This window comes from Mesoplodon mirus (assembly GCF_964341445.2).
Source record: "Mesoplodon mirus genome assembly, chromosome: 14".
NCBI classification, from domain to species: domain Eukaryota; kingdom Metazoa; phylum Chordata; class Mammalia; order Artiodactyla; family Ziphiidae; genus Mesoplodon; species Mesoplodon mirus.
The window spans coordinates 54,040,206-54,062,631 of NC_138990.1; the positions used below are offsets into that span (position 1 = coordinate 54,040,206).

A 22,426-nucleotide genomic window follows, 5' to 3' on the forward strand; every position below is an offset into this window, starting at 1 on the left:
CAGCCTAAGAGGCCTCTGGGACAACATTAAATGCACCAACATTCGCATTATAGGGGCCCCAGAAGGAGAAGAGAGAGAAAAAGGACTCAAGAAAATATTTGAAGAGATTATAGTCAAAAACTTCCCTAACATGGGAAAGGAAATAGCCGCCCAAGTCCAGGAAGTGCAGAGAGCCCCAGGCAGGATAAACCCAAGAAGAAACATGCCGAGACACATAGTAATCAAACTGATAAAAATTAAAGACTTAAAAAAATTGTTAAAAGCAACAAGAGAAAAATGACAAATAACATACAAGGGAACTCCCATAAGGTTAACAGATGATTTCTCAGCAGAAACTCTACAAGCCAGAAGGGAGTGGCATGATATACTTAAAGTGATGAAAAGGAAGAAACTACAACCAAGATTTCTCCATCCAGCAAGGATCTCATTCAGATTCAACGGAGAAATCAAAACCTTTACAGACAAGCAAAAGCTAAGAGAATTCAGCCCCACCAAACCACCTCTACAACAAATGCTAAAGGAACTTCTTTAAGTGGGAAACACAAGAGAAGAAAAGGACCTACAAAAACAAACCCAAAACAATTAAGAAAATGGTAAGAGGAATATACATATCGATAATTACCTTAAATATGAATGGATTAAATGCTCCAACCCAAAGACACAGGCTCGCTGAATGGATACAAAAACAAGACCCATCTATAGGCTGTCTACAAGAGACCCACTTCAACCTAGGGACACATACAGACTGAAAGTGAAGAGATGGAAAACGATATTCCATGCAAATAGAAATCAAAGGAAAGCTGGAGTAGCAATACTCATATCAGATAAAATAGAATTTAAAATAAAGAATGTTACAAGAGACAAGGAAGGACACTACATAATGGTCAAGGGTTCAATCCAAGAAGAAGATATAACAATTATAAATATATATGCACCCAACATAGGAGCACCTCAATACATAAGGCAAATCTAACTGTTATAAAAGAGGAAATCGACAGTAACACAATAATATTGGGGGACTTTAACACCTCACTTACACCAATGGACAGATCATCCAGACAGAAAATTAATAAGGAAACACAAGCTTTAAAGGACACAGTAGATCAGATAGATTTAATTAATATTTATAGGACATTCCATCCAAAAACAGCAGATTACACTTTCTTCTCAAGTGCACACGGAACATTCTCCAGGATAGATCACATCTTGGGTCACAAATCAAGCCTCGGTAAATTTAAGAAAACTGAAATCATATCAAGCATCTTTTCCGACCACAACGCTATGAGATTAGAAATAAGTTACAGGGAAAAAATGCAAAAAATACAAACACAGAGAGGCCAAACAATACGTTACTAAATAACCAAGAGATCACCGAAGAAATCAAAGACTAAATCAAAAAATACCTAGAGACAAATGACAACAAAAACACAACGATCCCAAAACCTATGGGATGCAGCAAAAGCAGTTCTAAGAGGGAAGTGTAGAGCAATTCAATCTCACCTCAAGAAACAAGAAAAATCTCAAATAAACAATCTAAACTTACACCTAAAGGAACTAGAGAAAGAACAAACAAAACCCAAAGTTAGCAGAAGGAAAGAAATCATAAAGATCAGAGCAGAAATAAATGAAATAGAAACAAAGAAAACAATAGAAAGATCAATAAAATTAAAAGCTGGTTCTTTGAGAAGATAAAATTGACAAATCATTAGCCAGACTCATCAAGGAAAAGAGGGAGACGACTCAAATCAATAAAATTAGAAATGAAAAAGGAGAAGTTACAACAGACACCACAGAAATACAAAGCATCTTAAGAGACTATTACAAGCAGCTCTATGCCAATAAAATGGACAACCTGGAAGAAATAGACAAATTCTTAGAAAGGTATAACCTTCCAAGACTGAACCAGGAAGAAACAGAAAATATGAACAGACCAATCACAAGTAATGAAATTGAAACTGTGATTAAAAATCTTCCAACAAACAGAAGTCCAGCACCAGATGGCTTCATAGGTGAATTCCATCAAACATTTAGAGAAGAGCTAACACCCATCCTTCTCAAACTCTTCCAAAAATTGCAGAGGAAGGAACACTCCCAAACTCATTCTATGAGGCCACCATCACCCTGATACCAAAACCAGACAAAGATACTACAAAAAAAGAAAATTACAGACCAATATCACTGATGAATATAGATACAAAAATCCCCAACAAAATACTAGCAAACAGAATCCAACAACACATTAAAAGGATCATACACCATGATCAAGTGGGATTTATCCCAGGGATGCAAGGATTCTTCAATATACGCACATCAATCAATGTGATACACCATATTAACAAATTGAAGAATAAAAACCATATGATCATCTCAATAGATGCAGAAAAAGCTTTTGACAGAATTCAACACCCATTTATGATAAAAACTCTCCAGAAAATGGGCATAGAGGGAACCTACCTCAACATAATAAAGGCCATCTATGACAAACCCACAGCAAACATCATTCGCAATGGTGAAAAACTGAAAGCATTTCCTCTAAGATCAGGAACACGACAAGGATGTCCGCTCTCGCCACTATTATTCAACATAGTCCTAACCACAGCAATCAAAGAAGAAAAAGAAATAAAAGGAATCCAAATTGGAAAAGAAGAAGTAAAATTGTCACTGTTTGCAGATGACATGATACTATACATACAGAATCCTAAAGATGCCACCAGGAAACTACTAGAGCTAATCAATAAATTTGGTAAAGCTGCAGGATACAAAATTAATGCACAGAAATCTCTTGCATTCCTATACACCAACAATGAAATATCAGAAAGAGAAATTAAGGAAACAATCCTATTCACCACTGCAACAAAAAGAATAAAATAACTAGGAATAAACCTACCTAAGCAGACAAAAGACCTGTATGCAGAAAACTATAAGACATTGATGAAAGAAATCAAAGATGACACAAACAGATGGAGAGATATACCATGTTCTTGGATGGGAAAAATCAATATTGTGAAAATGACTATACTACCCAAAGCAATCTACAGAGTCAATGCAATCCCTATCAAACTACCAATGGCATTTTTTTTACAGAACTGGAACAAAATATCTAAAATTTGTATGGAGACACAAAAGACCTCAAATAGCCAAAGCAATCTTGAGGGAAAAAAATGGAGCTGGAGGAATCAGACTCCCTGACTTCAGACTAAACTACAAAGCTACAGTAATCAAGAAAGTATGGTACTGGCACAAAAACAGAAATATAGATCAATGGAACAGGATAGAAAGCCCAGAGATAAACCCACACACCTATGGTCAACTAATGTATGACAAAAGAGGCAAAGATATACAATGGAGAAAAGACAGTCTCTTCAGTAAGTGGTACAGGGAAAACTAGACAGCTACATGTAAAGGAATGAAATTAGAACACTCCCTAACACCATACACAAAAATCAACTCAAAATGGATTAAAGACCTAAATTTAAGACACAGCACTATAAAACCCCTACAGGAAAACACAGGAAGAATGTTCTTTGATATAAATCACAGCAAGATCTTTTTTGACCCACCTCCTAGAGTAATGGAAATAAAAACAAAAATAAACAAATGGGACCTAATTAAACTTTAAAGCTTTTGCACAGCAAAGGAAACTATAAACAAGACCAAAAGACAACCCTCAGAATGGGAGAAAATATTTGCTAACAAATCAACAAAGGATTAATCTCCAAAATATATAAACAGCCCATGCAGCTCAATATTAAAAAAACAGACAACCCATTCCAAAAATGGGCAGAAGACCTAAACAGACATTTCTCCAAAGAAGACATACACATGGCCAAGAGGCACATGAAAAGCTGCCCAACATCACTAATCATTAGAGAAATGCAAATCACAACTACAATGAGGTATCACCTCACACTGGTTAGAATGAGCATCATCAGAAAATCTACAAACAGCAAATGCTGCTGAGGGTGTGGAAGAAAGGGAACCCTCTTGCACTGTTGGTGGGAATGTAAACTGATACAGCCACCATGGAGAAGAGTATGGAGATTCCTTAAAAAACTAAAAATAGAATCACCATATGACTCAGCAATCCCACTACTGGGCATATACACCCAGAGAAAACCATAATTCAAAAAGACACATGCACCCCAGTGTTCACTGCAGCACTATTTACAATAGCCAGGTCATGGAAGCAACCTAAATGCCCACTGACAGACGAATAGTTAAAGAAGATGTGGTACATATATACAATGGAGTATTACTCAGCCATAAAAAGGAACGAAATTGAGTCATTTGTAGAGACGTGGATGGACCTAGAGACTGTTATACAGAGTGAAGTAAGTCAGAAAGAGAAAAACAGATATCATATATTAACGCATATATGTGGATTCTCGAAAAATGGTACAGATGAACCAGTTTGCAAGGCAGAAATAGAGACACAGATGTAGAGAACAAACGTACGGACACCAAGGGGGGAAAGTGGGGGGGGGGTGAATTGGGAGATTGGGATTGACATATATACACTAATATGTATAAAATAGATAATAAGAACCTGCTGTATAAAAAATAAATAAATAAAATTTAAAACATAAATAAATAGTAATGAAGTCTCATTTCCTTCTCACTTTGAGGAGATAAAAAATAGATGTAAGGAGACACTTTAATATTCTCTTCCCATCATCAAAAGAAATGGCTGGCATGCAATCTTCTCTGGAAACCACAGGTTTAGACTATTCACAAGCAACTGCAAAAGTTTAAACCAGGTAGCAAATTTCATTTTACTGAGGCACAAATCAAAATACCAATTTCAAATGTGATATGCAAGGGTCAGGCACTGAGCTGGTGAGTGGGTCTACCCCACTCTGAACATCTGAACCTCAACCTAGCTTTGATCCCTCTTTATACTCTGAAGTTCACATTTTATAGGAGAAACTATATGTTAGCATAAAATTTACAAACTTGGGAAATCCAAGAAGTTCTTCCATCTATTTAAAATAAAGTTTAAAAACATAACACAAAAATTACATGATTAGACTTATATTAAAACGTATGTATATTCATGTATAAAAGGTACAAGGAAAAGAGTAACTTTAAGGGTACAGAATTCTTTAAACTATAAATTTAAGCATATATAAATTAGAAGCTTTAAGCTGTACACTTCCGATAAATCTAAAATTATGGAGAGAGAACTTATTCTTAAAAATTCTTACTAATATTTAATGAAAAAATAAATTCCTCCATAGGGAAAAAGTATTTAATATGAAAAAGGAACAGTAAGTCAAAGAAGCTTTTTCACAGCAGATACTTTCATGAGATACTTACTGTCTGAGTAGTTGTCGACCTTGTTTCCACATTAACTGGCTGTTTTGCTGTGGCTGCACCTCTGTTTCATTACCTTCATCTGGAAAACATTAAATCATAAAAAAACTGACGTTATATACATTAGAGGGTATCTCAATAAATTAAAAATGTCCAATAAAAATTTATAAGATTAAGAACACTACACTGTAAGATATGTTTTAGGACAATGGAAATTCTGTTTTTAAGTTTAATTTCCATAACAAAGCTCTAATATAAATTCATTATTGCTACTAGATTACCCTGAGAATTTCAGAACTAAAATAAAGACTTTTCCCCAATTTTTAGGTAACCTGAGAATTTTCCTTCAGGACAAATCAAGTCACACAAGTCAAAAGTATTACGAAGCACCACATCAGAATTAGAACAAAATGGCCAGGAACGATGTTTCCAAAAAAAAAAAAAAAGCCAATCTGGTAAAGAGTAGATAGATAAGAAATAATCCCTGCTCTGCATCTGGCGATGCTCGCAGCGCACCGCATCCGGCCCAGCTTCTTTCAAAATGTCTACTGTTCATGAAATTCTCTACAAGCTCAGCTTGGAGGGTGATCACTCCACACCTCCAAGTCCATACGGGTCAGTCAAAGCGTACACCAACTTTGATGCTGAGCGGGATGCTCTGAACATTTAAATGGCCATCAAGACTAAGGGTGTGGATGAGGTCACCATCATCAACATTTTGATCAACCGCAGCAATGAACAGAGACAGGATATTGCCTTCGCCTACGAGAGAAGGACCAAAAAGGAACGTGCATCAGCACTGAAGTCAGCCTTGTCCGGCCACCTGGAAGACAGTGATTTTGGGCCTACTGAAAACACTTGCTCAGTATGATGCTTCCGAGCTGAAAGCCTCTATGAAGGGGCTGGGGACCGATGAGGACTCCCTCATTGAGTTCATCTGCTCAAGGACCAACCAGGAGCTGCAGGAAATCAACAGAGTTGACAAGGAAATGTACAAGACCAATCTGGAGAAGGATATCATTTCTGACACATCTGGTGACTTCCGCAAGCTGATGGTTGCCCTATCGAAGGGTCGAAGAGCAGAGGATGGCTCTGTCGTTGATTATGAACTGATTGACCAAGATGCCCGGGATCTCTATGATGCTGGCAGAAGAGGAGAGGAACTGATGTTCCCAAGTGGATCAGCATGATGACCGAGTGGAGTGTGTGCCACCTCCAGAAAGTATTTGAAAGGTATAAGAGCTACAGCCCTTATGACATGCTGGAGAGCATCAAGAAGGAGGTCAAAGGAGACCTGGAAAATGCCTTCCTGAACCTAGTCCAGTGCATTCAGAACAAGCCCCTGTATTTTGCTGACAGACTGTACGACTCCATGAAGGGCAAGGGCACTCGTGATAAGGTCCTGATTAGAATCATGATCTACCACAGTGAAGTGGACATGTTGAAAATTAGATCTGAATTCAAGAAAAAGTATGGCAAGTCCCTGTACTACTACGTTCAGCAAGACATCAAGGGCGACTACCAGAAAGCGCCGCTGTACCTGTGTGGTGGGGATGACTGAAGCCCACAATGGCCCGAGGGTACAGGACAGCTGCTCCGCACTCCCAGCTAACAGTTCTACACAGTCAGCTTGTGGCTAACAGCCCCCTTGTGTCCATCCCTGGGAGGATGATGTTAGCACTGCCCACCCCACCTGCTCCATCCTTAGTTTAGTTGCCCAAGCATTACGTGGCTTTCTGGTCTAGTCTCTCTTTACAGTCAAAGAAATGAACATTCCAAGGAGCTGGAAGTGAAATCTATGATGTGAAACACTCTGCCTTCTGAGTAATGTGTCATAAACATGAATAAACTGAATTTTTACTTCAGGAACAAGTAAAAAAAAAAAAGAAATAATCCCAAGCCAAATCTATTTCCTTCACTAGTTATTAAATGAAAACCTCAAGCATTCTCTTTTTAAGACATTCTTTAGATGAAAACCTCCTAGGCCCTGTAAAGCTTCAATTCATCATTTGGTAGAAGCCGAATCTTTCAAAAAGATGATAAAGGACTTCCCTGGTGGCACAGTGGTTAAGAATCTGCCTGCCAATGCAGGGGACATAGGTTCGAGCCCTGGTCTAGGAAGATCTCACATGCTGCGGAGCAACTAAGCCCGTGTGCCACAACTACTGAGCCTGCGCCCTAGAGCCCGCAAACCACAGCTACTGAGCCCATGTGCCAAAACTACTGAAGCCCGCGCACCTAAAGCCCATGCTCCGCAACAAGAGAAGCCACGACAATGAGAAGCCCATGCACCGAAACGAGTAGCCCCCACTTGCCACAACTAGAGAAAGCCTGCGTGCAGCAATGAAGACCCAATGCAGCTAAAAATAATAAATAATAAATAAATAAATATGCCTAAATCCTTTCTACACCACCCTCAGATATACTCAACTGCCTTTGCCTACTTTGGCAGCTAGTGATGTTACCAAGGAGTGGTACATCCATTCAATGGAATACTACTCAACAAGAACAAGGAATGAACTACTGACACACACCAACATATAAGAATTTCAAATGCATTATGCTAAACGGGAGACCCTAGATTCAAAAGACTACATTCTGTATGATTCTGGAATTGATATGATTTTCTCAAAAAGGCAAAACTGTAGGAACAAAAAACATATTAGTGGTTGCCAGGGAATTAGAGTAGGGAAGGAGGGGTTAACTACAAAGGGTATTAGTAACAAGACTGTATGTGTTTATGAAAACACCAAAAAGGTGAATTTCACTGTATGTAAATTATACCTTAATAAAAAATAAATTAAGCCAAATCAAATAAGAATGCACCCTCACCCTCTTTTTAAAAAGTGTATTCTTATACTGAGATAAAATCCGACTCCTTGGGTGATCATTTTGTAATATATTAAAATATCAAACCACTATGTTGTATACCTGAAACTAATATAATATTGCAAGTCAATTATACTTCAATGAAAGAAAAAGAGAAAAAGAAAAAGAAAGCAAGCACTCAGTCTTGACTCAGTTAACCCAGCTATATGACAAAAACAGAAAGGCTATGACTGCTGCTTATTATATTATTCCACTCTGGATCATGACTAGGCTCCAGATGATTGCAAGGAAGCAAACAAAACCTCATGGAAATATAACCAGTCACAACACTTACTAAGAATGAAGAGATTCAAAGACCTATAGAGCTTGAGGAGTCCTTATCTCCTTGGTAATGGATTTGAGGAAAACTGCTTACCTTAATTCTTTTATTAGATTAGTGTATGAAATAATGATCTAAGATTACGTCTGCATTCATAGATTTAACTACACAAACATAAAACAGGCTCTTTACTCAACGTTGCCAAAATCTATTTTCAACATTGCCAAAATCTATTTTCCACTGATTTAGAGAAATAATCAGTGGCATAGCCTTCTGTAAGAGCAACAAGTTTCAACGCCTGCAAAGTAATTATAAAGACAGAAATCCTGATTCTGGATAAATTTCTCCAAAGTAAATTTTCCTTTCTCTATTTAAAAAAAAAAAATCTGACTCTCTGGGTCACATGTGAACTTGTTTTTCCCCACACTTCCTTATCCAGGCTAAACACTTAGTTATCTCAATGGTTAGTAAGTATTCATCAACTATCAGATTCATTCTTACCTTATCAAGTTCAAAAAGTGACATTATACAAAAGTGAGGATTTTAAAGTGGGTAAGAACTGAATTTCTTGGTAATGTTAAAAGTGTCTGACTGGCACTTCCAGTCAAGTTGGAGTAACAGGGACCCAATTTACCCTCCTGCTTGAAGCAACTATAAATCAAAATGGTTAAGACATTGGACATCAGGCAACAGAGGGCAGCAATCCCTGAGAAAAGGGAACCAAACAGGTGAGCCTATGATTGTTCCAGCTTACTGCCTTGATAGAGTTTCCCGATCACAGCACAGGGAGGGAGAACAAAAATAATATCTGAAGAAACAGGGGCTGAAAAGTTCCAAATTTCATGAAAACTATAAACCCATAGATCCAAGAAACCCAACAAATCCCAAGCATAAGAAACACTGGGGTGGGGGGGGAACTACACCAAAGCACATCATAATAAAATTGCTTAAAACCAATGATAGAGAGATAAACCTTAAAAGCAGCCAGAGAAAAAGGTCACTCATATACAGAGGAATAAAGATAAGAATGACAGAAGATATCCCATCAGAAACAATGCAAGCAGCAAAATAAAGACTTTTTCAGACACACAAAAGCTCAAAGAATTCATTATCAGCAACCTGTATTACAAAATATGTTAAAGAAAGTCCTTAAGACAGAAGGAAAATGATACCAGAGAATATGGATGCACACAAAGGAATGATGAGCACTGGAAATATATGCTTTTTATGTTATTTAAATCTTTTTGAAAGAGAACTGACTGCTGAAACAAAAATAATAATGTAGTGTATGGTTTATATATATACAGAGAAGTAAAATATATGAAAACAATTGCACAAAGACAGAAAGTAGAGATGGAAGTACACTGTTAGGAGGTTCTCATACTACACATGAAGCGGTATACTAGCACTTAAAGACAGAACTCTAATAACTTAAAAACATATACTATAAATCCTAAAGCAACCAATAAAATAAGAGTTGTAGCTAATAAGTCAGCAAAAGAGATAAAAAGAAATCATAAAAAATACTACATTAGGGGCTTCCCTGGTGGCGCAGTGGTTAAGAATCTGCCTGCCAATGCAGGGGACACAGGTTCGAGCCCTGGGCTGGGAAGATCCCACATGCCACAGAGCAACTAAGCCCGTGCACAACAACTACTGAAGCCAGTGCGCCTAGAGCCCGTGCTCTGCAACAAGAGAAGCCACTGCAAGGAGAAGCCCACACAATGCAATGAAGAGTAGCCCCCGCTCACTGCAACTAGAGAAAGCCTGCACGTAGCAACGAAGACCCATGCAGCCAAAAATAAATGAATAAAATAAATAAATTTTTGAAAATATATACTAGATTAATCCAAAAGAAATCAAAAAATGAGGAAAAGGGAGCAAAGAACAGATTTAACAAATAGAAACCAAACAGCAAAGGTGACAGGTTTAAAGCTCACTGTATCAATAATCACATTAAACGTGAATGGTCTAAACATCTCAGTTAAAAGGCAGAATTTGTTACTCTGGATAAAGATATTCTATTTTTAATAAGTATCTGGCTTCTAATATTAAGTAGGAGAAACTGAAATATGAAAGATAAATAGATTTTAACGTAACTTAGGGTAATGTTCTCCTGAAGTAGAAATGTGAAGGTTTGGAAGTGGAACAAAACAGAAAAAATGTCAGAGGGGAAACGAATTTTTTTGAAAAACGTTTCAGAAAACATCTGGATTATCAGTTTCAGGAAAATATAGTAAATGAATAAAAGAATGAAGAAGGAAAAATGCCTGCTTCTTTAATTTGGATACACCACCTTCTACCCTCTCCTAGTCACTGTCCTCATCACTGTCATCTACAAATCCCTTGATAACGCTCTAAACCAGGCATCCTTCCTCTGTAACCAAACTTTTACATCATCTTGAGTGAAGTTAATATTCATGTGGGTGATCCACTTCAGCTTCTGCACAACCACCACCCTCTCTGTCATGCCTTAGATATGTCATTATGAAGAACTGTCACTGATGCAAACTCACTCTCTGAGCATATCCTTCAGGCTCAATACCCCTAATTCACCAGGCACTTTGATTTAGGTGGGACCTTAGATCAGGGGCTGGCAAATTTTGGCCTGCAGGTCAAATCCAGCCTGCCACACTCATTCATTTATGTGTTGTGGCTGCTTTCATGTTATGATGGCAGAGTTGAGTAGTTTCAACAGAGAACACATGGCCTACAAAGCCCAAATATTACTATCTGGCCCTTTACAAAAGAGCTTTCTGACCTGCTCTAGACTGTTGCCTATCCCCTTACTTTGATCCCTTAGCCTCCCTTTGCCTTCACTTTCTTTCCTCTCTAGTTTTAGTTCAGTGTCTATCAATTCAACCATTCTTTTGACAGTGTCTTCATGTCCCCTCGTCTCTCCATGAATTCAACTGTTAACTATTTTCATTCTATTATCCTTTACCTAGGCTGCCAACTGTGCAGACCAGCAGCACTTCTACATAAACTTAGGATTACACACCTCAATCGGACCCTTAGCTTTTCTCAATCTTACTATTTCTTAGTAGATTTGTTCTTCTGTTCATTATTATTTTAAACCTTCTCCACTTTTCTTAAACCTCTGATGTATTCTTAGCAGATAATCCAGTCTCATACATAAAGCTATCGTATTAAATACCCACGACCAGACCGAAACCCACATCTACACACCTATCACCTAACTTCCTATATTCTCTCTTGGTAACAATAAAAGACATGCTCCTCCTGCCATTCTCAGCTATGTTCAGAATCCAATCCCTATCATTTCTTCAGATACCTTCATATCGTATCTCTGCTCTCTCCTTTTTATTTGCTCCTCCTCTAAGAAACATGTCACACACACACATACACGCACACCCATTCTCTCTCTTCCTTGACCCCATGGGTCCTTTCAGCTATTTCCCCCTAATCCTTCAACTTCACCTCCACAATCTAGGCTTCCTTAAAGCTTACTGCACTTAGTCTTCACTTTCTACGCACAGTCTTTGTTTCTGCCCTCAACTCTCTCCTAAGACTGCTCACAATAAAGTTACCAGTGAGCTGTGTGTCACTAAATCCTAGAGATACTCTTCAGACCCCTGGGCATTACTCAGTAGTGCTGAAGGATCCTTCCTTCTGGAAACCCTCTCTTCTCTTTATCTCCATGCTCCTGATTTTCCTCCTACCATTAAAATAATCCTCATCAGTTTCCTTTTCAGGTTTCTATTCTTCTACCAGTTTTTTATTTATTTTTTTTTCTTTTTTTTTTTTTTTTGCGGTATGCGGGCCTCTCACTGTTGTGGCCTCTCCCGTTGCGGAGCACAGGCTCCGGACGCGCAGGCTCAGCGGCCATGGCTCACGGGCCCAGCCGCTCCGCGGCATGTGGGATCCTCCCAGACCGGGGCACGAACCCGTATCCCCTGCATCGGCAGGCGGACTCTCAACCACTGCGCCACCAGGGAGGCCCATACCAGTTTTTTAAATGTTGCCATTCCTCAGGGCTCCATTTTAGACCCTCTTCTTACTCTGCATAAGGTCCCTGGCTGAGCTCTTCCACCCCAGTGGCAATGAGTGTCATTAGTACTAAATGCTATATGCTCTCAAATCTACATATTAAACCCATGTCTCTGGCTTGAGCTCCACACTCACATGCTCAGCTGTCTACTAGCCATTTCTGCTGGATGCCCTAACAAGTAAATCCAAAAGTGAACCCACCATCTTCCAAACGTACTTCTGGTCTAGTTTTTTAAACTAGAAGTGTGGGAGTCATCCTTGATTCTCTCCTTTTTAAATCCCCTACATCTAAACAAGAACTAATTTCCTGCAGATTTTACTTCCTAAATATTTCCTGGACACACCCACTTCTCTTCAACTACATTGTTAGTATCCTTGTCAAGGTAACCTTCCTCATTTACCCAGGTGGCTGCAAAGTCCTCTAACCAGTCTCCCCATCTCCAGTTTTACTCCTCTCTAACCCATCTTCCACACTGCTGTCAGCATGATCTAAGAGCAAATCTGATCACAAGAGCCCTGATTAAGACCCTTCAAAAGCCTTCTCGTAACTCTTAGTTAATCTGCCCTCCTGGTTAACCCTCTAGCTGCATCTAGAAACACTCTTTCCCTCTCCCCCTCTACTAACTAATTATTTTGTTTCTCAAATGTGGCAAATTCTTCCCTCAGAAACTTTACCACTAATGCTCTGCCTTTCTTCTACCTCTCATTCAACAAATATTTAGTCGGTCCTCTTTCCCTGGTTAATTCTTACTTGTCTTTCAAATGTCAACTTCAAATATCACTTCCTGCAAGAAGGCTTCCTTGATCACTTACAACTAGATTTGGTTCTCCTGCTACTATACTCCACAACACCTATTACTTTTCCATATAATTTTATTGTAATCCCTTTTTTCTTTCATCTTCCCTGTAAAAATCCAACAGGGTACTATATTTTTATTCACAGAATTTGATTCTGGCTCTGACACAAGCATTACATATTTCATATTTAAAAGTTGAACAGTAGTTTGAAAGATGGACAGATGGAATGATACCAGGTATTACATACTAAGAAAATGAACCTAGAAGTTAGGAATTATTTCCAGAATTTTCCCCAGTTTACAGATAAGGAATGGAGCAACCTCAGAAAGACTAAGTAATATCACAGGTATTTAAAGTGTTAGGACAGAGTCAGACTTACATGTATCCAATTTCAAAGCCCAAACTTTTTCTACTGAGCCACATTCTTTACTTATAAGCATTTTGTATATACTGCAACTAGGCCTTTATACTCCTAAATCGATATCTAAAAATTAGAAAACAAACATGTTTCTGTAAAAGTAGTGATTAAAATCACTCCTTTGATTCAGACAATGTACTTTTAGGATAGTCTTCAACAAATAGCCTAGATTTAAAAACAAGAAAAAAAAATTTTTTTTAATCTAAGTGCATCTCAAGTTAAAAGAAGAGATGCCAAAGTAAAAGATAGAACAATGAAAAAAAAAAGAAAGAAAAAAATGTCAGTGATCAATTGGTATTGCTCTAAACGTCAAGGATTCAATATTCAGCTGTGGAAACGTGTTAATTACATTACTACACTGAATTGAACTATAAAATTGGTGGCACATTCAGAATAATTTTCTTCTTTCATACACTGTCAAACACAGAAACAGTGTGGAAAAATGGGGGGAATTTGAATTTTGGAGTCAATGGACCTGGGTTCAGATCCATATTCCCATTACTTAATAGCTGTGCGACCTTGGGCAAGTTTCTCCACTTCTCTGAGTTTAAATTTCATGCAGGTAAAATGAAAATAATATTATTTTTATTGAATAACTATATTAAGAATTAAAGTTAACATACATAAAGCCCACAGTAACCAAGAAAGGTATTTCAGTATGTGATAGTTATATCAGACATTTGATCCAGGAATTTAACCTGACATCATGTCAAAAACACACTCATCTGAAACATGGTGATAAGTTTTCAACAATTTTTCTTACTTTTTCCTAACACCTACTAATAAGTCAATTATATTCCTTAATATCTTTACAAGTACTATTTTTGTATTGTTTGATGGGGTGATGAGGAATATAGGAGAAGGAAAAAGAAGAAATAGCACAAAAAGATAACGAATGTTTCAGCAGTTAAAAGATGTTCTGGTTACAGAACATCCTGTGGGTTAAGTCTAAAACAATTTTGCACCTGAAATTGAGGGATCAGACTTAAAGGATGAGTAATTCTCTTGTACTTAAAGAAGAAATCTCCTACCTCCATAGTTTCTACCCTTTCTCTCAGGATTTCAAGGGCAAGATGTACTTTGTATTACACATCTCAAAGTTCTCATTAATACTGGAGGGACCCAGCAACACACAGTTATGTTGGTGCATGTTAGCCCATGAATTCTGATCCTTCCAGTAAGTGCAGAACATAAGCAGAAAGTGAGGAGCTAAAAGAATGGGGAAGAGGGAAACAGAAGGAAGGTGGTAGAAAATGATCTAAATGACACTTAGTGATTAGTGCCCAAAGATAAGTAGGTCAGAAAAAATAACTAATATGCAAATAATTAGAAATTAACTTGCAGTTATAAATACTGTTGTTACAAAATACTAGATATTAACTTCTTTTTAATCATTTAAACTTCCTTTAAAATTAGCTTACCAGAGTCATAGCTTGGCGGCTTCATATCTCCCTGATTCAATTCTGTTCCATATTTCAACTTGTGGTATTTAGCTCTACCAAAGAAATGAGAAAATACAAACCATCTTAAAACATATTTAAATGAACTTTAAGATATGTAACAGGAGTAGTCATCAGTAGGCAGTACTCCTGACTTTCAACAGTTCAAAGACTTCCACAGTGTCAAAGTCCTAATACAAAAGTGCTTGCCATTATTATTTTGTTGTTGTTATACCATCAAGTCCTGTTATAATAAATAAAGGAATAACACTGAGAATCATAAATCTTGTTTCTATAGTTACAAATGAACCAGATAACATTCTAGTTTCTGCAGTATTCAAATTTTCTTGATGACTGCCAGAGTACAATTCTATCAAAAGCAGTAGATAAGTTTGGATTGTGAAATAAACTTGAGAAAGACTAATCATTCTCAAAATTGAGTTTCGTTGTTTTTTTTTTTTTTTAATAAAAAGGTCATTCATAATACTCTGCATTGTCAGGCAATTATGCTTTGCCAAGTATGTATTAGAGTGAACAATCCAAAGGAGGGAGGGGGAACCAGCCTAAATCATCAATGTTGAATAAGGCATTCTAGTAGGAATAAATATATTTTTTAGTAGCCAAGGTATCTTTTGCCTTTTCAGGAAGAACTGTGAACAGGAATATCTTCTTTTAAAAGCTAACTAGATGTTATTATCTCTGGTTTATCCAATTTAACCATCTCAGATTTAACCATCTGAGACCAAAAAAATAATCCAGATAAGGTAAAAAATTTAAAGGTTAACTAAAAATGGCCATACTTAATGTATTTGTATATTTTGACTTGTTTGCTTCCCCAAAATATTGAGGCTATTACAATAAATATTCAATGTAATAAGACTGGGATAATAACAACAAAAATAATTTGAAAAACCAAAGTAATAAAGAAGGCATAAAAGGGTAACCAAATAGCCAAAATTTGAAAGTCATTTTTTTCTTTATAAAATACTGAGCACTTACTTTAAAGTTTTTATATTTCAAGAAAATGAAAATTATTTGCTCGAATGTGTAAAATACTGGAATACTTCATATTACTTTGCAATAATTATTTTGCAGTTACAACACAAAAAAAATCAACATTTTATACAGAGGGGAATCCTAAAACCTCTGAAAGTTACAGATAGCTGATGTTCTGTTTCTTAAAGTAGGTGGTAGGTACATGAGTATTTTTTATATTAGTCTTTATATGTTTTGCATATATAATAAACGTTTTGTAATAATATGCATCCATTAAAAAGAATAAAGAATCTTTGTGTGCAGATATGGGATTGATCTTTAAGCTTAAGTAAAAAAACAAGGTACAAAATACTCTGTGTGTGTGTGTGTGCGCGTGTACACCTCTGTGTGTTTTTTATATGTGTGTTATGGTTTTTAAGTATAACTGTCAATCTTCAGATTTTTTAGAAACACACTTCATCTACCATAAGACAAACTAACAATACCTCCTATAAGGCAAAATAGCAATTGAAAGTAACTGGCCCAAAAAAAAAGTGAAAAAAGAACAAAAAAAAAAAAAAAAAAAGAAAGTAACTGGCCTGAGGACAGAATAAAAGCAGCAATAAAGTTTTATGGTGTTAACTTATGTATTTTTGTTTTACATATATATACATATTTATTTATATATACACACACACACACATATATATACACACACATAGATATATGAGGAAAACATTTTCAAACACAAAATACTGCACTATAGTGCATTCTAGTGGTCTTAGGAAAAACTACAACAGAGCTTATAGAAAAGGGAATAGAAAACATTCTATACAACATATGTAGTAACACACTATGAACTAACATTTCATAAAAAATTAGATAAAGACAAAATAAGTAAAGAACTGCTGTGTTTGCTACAAGCTGTGCTCCCATGAATCAGGGTCTCCCTAGTGAATTGTTAAGTTCACTGAAAAATAATTTACTCACAGAACTCAACTTAGTAACATTCCTTTTGAAGTCAATATGCTAAAATACCTTCCCACTCATATTGCTTCCAATTGTTTTAACACTTCATCTCACTGTTAGCAATACTCTTGTTCCCTAAGCTTTTTCTGTCTAAATCTGACTGACTGCAAGTTAAATAGCAGATCTCATGCCTAAGAACTCTACATTTGATACATAGCTGGCCTCCCAACTGGTCTTTACTAGATAAAACAGCATAAAATTACATAATTATAATATATTAAAGAAGTCCCATTATAGCTTTGTTTTCAAAGTCAGTTATTATATATAATATGCCTGGAATATAACACAGAATTCCAATCACAGTTTAAACGTTGATACTTAAAAATAATTTGATTAGAAATTGAGTTATTTGTAGTGAGATGGATGGACCTAGAGTCTGTCATACAGAGTGAAGTAAGTCAGAAAGAGAAAAACAAATACCGTATGCTAACACATATATATGGAATCTAAAAAAAAAACAAAAAAACAAAAAAAAAGGTTACGAAGAACCTAGGGGCAGGACAGGAATAAAGACACAGACGTAGAGATAGCTAGTGGGAAGCAACCGCATAGCACAGGGAGATCAGCTCGGTGCTCTGTGACCACCTAAAGGTGTGGGATAGGGAAGCTGGGAGGGAGACACAAGAGGGAAGAGATATGGGGATATATGTATATGTATAGCTGATTCACTTTGTTATAAAGCAGAAACTAACACACCACTGTAAAGCAATTATACTCCAATAAAGATGTAAAAAAAATAATAATAATTTGATAAAATCCAACGAACTGTTATTGAATTCTTATGACATGCCAGGCACTGTACTGGCTGGTGGGAATAATGTGCAGCTTGTAGTCAGTTAAGGATAAAGGCAAGGAGATAAAGAAGAGACAGAAATGTAAATAAATAACTCTAGCACATGGTGGATAAGAGCTATGAGTTATATCAAATGTTATATGAATTTAGATAAGGGATTATCTAATTCTGTCAAAGGTCCTGACAGTAGTCAAGGAGAGCTACCAAAAAGAAGGTAACACATGAGATTTTAGCTAAACCTCAAAACCTATAGTTCCACAATCAGACAAATGGACTGATGAAGAGGGTATTTTGGTCAGAAGGAACATCTTAAAAGTGGAAAAAAGTACACAGTGGTGTGGGTGTTTGTATAGGACTAGAAAGGAGCCTGGATGTAGAAGGTTTTACTAAGAAGAACTCTGAAATTAGCTAGATATTTTAAAGCAGGGATATAACATCTGTGTTTAGAAACCGAATTCCATGGACGTGGAAAATTAAAGAATGAGAAAATGTATTAGAGGCAAGGAGGACAGTTGGGTTTTTACAGTGGTGCAGACACAAGAGATACGTGGAGCAAAGGGAAGAAATGTTTCAGAATTATATTTTACATAGTGTTTGAGGTTCTTCAATATAGAACTTCCTGAATAAACCTTAGGTTATACCCTGTGTGTTCTTGGAAAATTATATGTAAATTTTCTCATTTTGTAAATTTTATCACACTTTAAGGAATGCTTTGTAATCCACTGCTAGGGGCTTCCCTGGTGGCACGGTGGTTGGGAAGCCCGTGCGCCATAGCTACTGAGCCTGCACTCTAGAGCCTGCGAGCCACAACTACTGAGTCTGCGCTCTGAGGCCCGCGAGCCACAACTGCTGAAGCCCACGTGCCTAGAGCCCGTCTCTGCAACAGGAGAGGCCACTGGGGTGAGAGCCCTGCGCAACCCAACGAAGGGTAGCCCCTGCTCGCCTCAATTAGAGAAAAGCCTGCACGTAGCAACAAAGACCCAGTGCAGCCAAAAATATAAATAAAATAAATTAATTTAAAAAAAATCAATAGCATAAAAAAAATCCACTGCTAGGTGTGTAATCCTTCTTTAATGTTAAATATTCAGTTTTACTTAACTTTGGACCTTTTTAAGTGGGATGACTTAGAAAATCTGTAATACAGCAATTTAAAACCATGATCCCTACTTAGGTTTTTACAAGTTAAATGACAAGATGTCTGAAATTTGCTCTAAAATAGATTGAGATGAAGCAAGATTGACAAAAAATGTTAACTGTTGAGGCTTGGAGGTGTATATAAAAGATATTAGTCTCTGTACACCTATGTTTCAAATTTTCCTCAATTAAAAAAAAATTTTTTTAATTGGCTTAATGTGTCAGAAAAAATAACTTCAGAATCAAAAGAACTGAAATGTTCCAATTTTTAAAAAATTCCTTTGCATTAATTAAAAATAATTTCACAGTGAAAAGACCTCAAATGTTTAAGAGCTCTAATCCACAGAATTTTTTTTTATTCCTTAATTTATTACACTTCAGTGGTGCCATTACATCAGGAATAATCTCAAATCATTCCATGGACTTCCAAAGATACAAAATCAGGGACACTTTTCCAGGAGAATCCCTTTAAGTTAAAAAGCAAAAAACAAAAAAACAATCTTCCCTAGACCCAGCCACTATCTCTCTTTATCTTTCTGTTCTCCAAAGTCAAACTACTTGAAACAATAAACAACTCTATCTGTCTCCCCTTTATCTACCCTTCTCACCTCTCAGTCCTCTGTGATCTGGTTTATGTTCCTGCTACCTCACTGAAGCTTTCTGGCAAGGATACCAACAAGCGCCTAACTGGCAAATCCAGGACTATTTTCAGTATACAACTTACTTGCGATTTGTTTGGCATCTGCAATTGTCAAATTCCCACCTGCTTTAGCTTGCTTCCAGTATACTGCTCTCTCCTTCCTTCTCTACCATTCTTTTGTTGGCTCTTCTTTCTCTGTCTTTTCCTCAAACATTTCCATTTCCTGTGGCTCCCGCTAGTAATCTCTTCTTGTCCCACAATACCTGTTCCGTTTATTTCAGAGTTCTTATAATTTTACCCACAATACTGATGATTCCCAACTACACATCTCTAGTCATGAGTCCCCCTCCCATAGTGGCTTTTCAACCCTAATTCTTTATCTTTAATTCACTTGATAATTTTCAAACTTCTCACTCAAGCCAGAAACCTGGGACTCATTCTTGAATTATCTTTCTTCCTTATCCCCTATACCAAATCATCTCCAAATTTTATGCATTTTTTTTTCTATTTAAAATGTTTCATAGGGAATTCCCTGGAGGTCCAGTGGTTAGGATTCCAGGCTTTCACTGCCAGGGGCACGATCCCTGGTTGGGGAACTAAGATCCTGCAAGCCACGAGGCGCGGCCAAAAAAAAATAATAAAAATAAAAACTAAAATAAAATGTTTCATAGTGGCTAACTCCTCTGTTCTAGCAGCTACTACGTTATCATTTCTCATCCTAAACTATTACAATCTTCCTGCCTCTATTGACAGATCTTTTCAGTCCATCCCCTAAACTGAGGTCAGGGTGATCTTTCTAAAATCTATTTTAGACTATTCCATGCTTAAACCTTTCAACTGCATGACAACTAAATGTAATATGTATTCCTAGATTGGATCCTGGACCAGGAAAAAAAATACTACAAAGATCATTATTAGGACATTTGGTAGAAAAAAATGCTATAAAGATCATCAGCGGAACACATGAATATGGGCTATATTACATAACAGAACTATATAGACATTAAATTTCCTTAATTTGATAATGAGCTGTAATTATTTAAGGGAATGTCCTTGCTTTTAGAAGATGGTCCCTTAAGTACTTAGGGGCAAAGGGGTATAAGTCTGCAAAGAAGCAGCAAATGATTCAGGGAAAAAAAACAATGAGTATACAGAGAGAACATGATACAAGTAAATACAGCAAAATGTTGTCAACTGGTGAATCTGGGTGAAGGTTATATAGTTCCTGCAACTTCTATTTGTTTGAGATTATTTTAGAAGAAAATGTTTTTAAAAACTTGCAGTGTAAGATTAAAGTTTGAACTCCTTAGTTAGGCTCTCCATGATCTGGTTCTTGCCCATCGCTACCATTATTGCTTATAAATCACAATTAACCTTACCCTCCATACACAGCAATCACAAATTTCTGAACACACCAAAATGCTTTGTTCCATGTCAAACGTATCTTCTCTACTGCTTGAACCTTGCTCATCTGGCAAACACCTTTTTTTTTTTTGCAGTACGCGGGTCTCTCACTGTTGTGGGCTCTCCTGTTGCGGAGCACAGGCTCCGGACGCACAGGCTCAGTGGCCATGGCTCACGGGCCCAGCCTCTCCACGGCATGTGGGATCTTCCCGTACCAGGGCACGAACCCGTGTCCCCTGCATTGGCAGGCGGACTCTCAACCACTGCACCACCAGGGAAACCCCAAACACCTTATTTTTTATGATGCTGTTCAAGTCTCAGCCCCGCTAATCACACCCTCCTTTCTACTTTCACTGCCTCCAGATCCAAACAACCACTCCCTTCTCTGTGACCCCACTGTACCCTGTGCTGACTTCTCCCACAGCACCTAACTTACTGCACTGTACTTTTGTGGTTTCCAAGTCTGTGTCCCACTACTCTAGGCCCTGAAGGGACAAGGTTTGTGACTTGCTTCTTCTCAATTCCAGCACAGTACTTAAGTTGGATGGATAGATTAATGAATATGTTAATGAGAATGCATGCACACACACGCACACCCACACACATACACACACACATATACACCGTATCCTTGGTTAGTTTAATATTTGTATATTTTAATATTTCTGACTTACAAGATAGTATAATGTACTGGTAAAGAGTACAAGTTTCAGAATCAGACAGACTGGAGGGATCTGAATCACAGCTCTACTGTAACTCTGCAACTCTACGTAAGTTACTTAGTTTTTAAGCCTCAGGGGCTGGTACATGGTAGTTAATAAATAGTTGCCATTATTTATGTTATTACACTCTCTCTTTGATTATGCCTATCATTTAGATTGCTTAAGATCTCAAATATTCCCAAATTACACACTTAAAAAAATTTTTCCCCCACCATCTCCGCAATACAGTTTTCAGTCAACCTCTCAAGGAATGAAAAGAATCACCAATTTTTCACTAAGAGGTCAATCTGTTTTCAACCTCTTGTGTCGTTTAGAGATCCCACGTGGAGGTAAACACAACTTCTAATAAAGTTTTATCTATTTCTTGATATCCATAAGTAGCATCTTCTAAACGGTAGAAGATGCTTCAAAAAACTGAAAAGGACATGTGATCAAAAACAAAGCAAAATAGAGAATTTCAATATCACCTAACAAGTACTCAATAATCTAAAATAAAGAACTGTCTTATACTGTTGACAAAACATTCCAAAGACCATCCACTAAAGCAAACAAACTTAATTCATATGAAAACTTCCAAAATTCTCATCCATGACTTATTGTCC

General features: G+C 37.1%; 1 protein-coding gene and 1 pseudogene across 4 annotated transcripts in view; one reads left to right on the plus strand and one right to left on the minus strand.

Moving 5' to 3' along the window:
- Window positions 1–22,426, minus strand: part of STRN (striatin) — a 116,525-nt gene that overhangs the window by 55,338 nt on the left and 38,761 nt on the right. For all 3 annotated transcript variants that reach the window (XM_082641985.1, XM_082641984.1, XM_082641986.1), the window contains exons 3-4: window positions 15,110–15,183; window positions 5,317–5,395 (exon numbers count right to left, since the gene is read on the minus strand). In XM_082641985.1, coding sequence (XP_082498111.1) covers window positions 5,317–5,395; window positions 15,110–15,183 — 153 coding nt within the window. The remainder of the gene's footprint in view (window positions 1–5,316; window positions 5,396–15,109; window positions 15,184–22,426) is intronic.
- Window positions 5,814–6,905, plus strand: LOC309815755 (annexin A2-like; annotated as a pseudogene). Its single transcript has one exon. The product of its transcript is annotated as an annexin A2-like (transcript).